The sequence below is a fragment of the Tupaia chinensis genome, unplaced genomic scaffold (assembly GCF_000334495.1).
Source record: "Tupaia chinensis unplaced genomic scaffold, TupChi_1.0 Scaffold143602_1, whole genome shotgun sequence".
NCBI classification, from domain to species: domain Eukaryota; kingdom Metazoa; phylum Chordata; class Mammalia; order Scandentia; family Tupaiidae; genus Tupaia; species Tupaia belangeri.
Genome location: NW_006203448.1, coordinates 3,272,369 through 3,272,972, shown reverse-complemented (window position 1 = coordinate 3,272,972; position 604 = coordinate 3,272,369). Strand labels below are relative to the sequence as shown.

General features: G+C 65.7%; 1 protein-coding gene across 1 annotated transcript in view; it reads left to right on the top strand.

Moving 5' to 3' along the window:
- The window catches only part of PRDM12 (PR/SET domain 12), a gene marked incomplete at its 5' end in the record, with an annotated part of 36,596 nt that extends 36,222 nt beyond the window's left edge, over positions 1 to 374 (top strand). Inside the window, one exon of the mRNA XM_006164353.1 lies at positions 208 to 374. Within this exon, the coding sequence (XP_006164415.1) occupies positions 208 to 374 (167 nt within the window). The remainder of the gene's footprint in view (positions 1 to 207) is intronic.
- Between the last annotated feature and the right edge of the window lie 230 nt (positions 375 to 604).

The following is a 604-nucleotide window of genomic DNA, read 5'->3' as shown; positions in this document are numbered from 1 at the left end:
GCCGCGCACCACCTGCCCGCCATGGTGCTGTGAGCGCCGCGCCGCCGCACCCCCCGGACCCGGCTCCCGGCCCTTCTGACTTGACCTCCTCGCCGGACGCCGCCGCGGGTCTCCCGGCGCCGTAGGTGCGCCCCAGAAATGACCCTCGGGTATAGGGTCTTCGACCCATTTCGCAGGCGACACGGAGAGGCGACGTCCCTCTCCCAGTCCACCCAGCTGATGTGGTCCTCAAGCCAGATTCGCTCCTGGAGCCTCCCGAGAGTCTCTGGGCACCCTCAACTGGGGAAGAGCGCCACGGAGAGCCCGGTGCTCCGGAATGGAGGGAGCGCGACCTCCAGGCTGCCTCCTGCCTCCTGGGACTGGTACCCTTGTAGGATCAGAAGTCAAAGACAAACTTGAAAGTTGAAGCTGTTGGGCCCAGGGCAGTCCCGAGAGACCCGAGAGACCTGACCTTGGGGGTCCTTTCCTCCGCTAGGGCACCTGACTCCCAAACTCGGCTCCTGGGGATGGGCGAGGCCTGTACTGTGCAGCGTGTTGGTGCAGCCGCGACGGAGGTCCTCTGTCGGATCCCAGGGAAGACTTCAGTGTGCACCTCAGTTTGGAG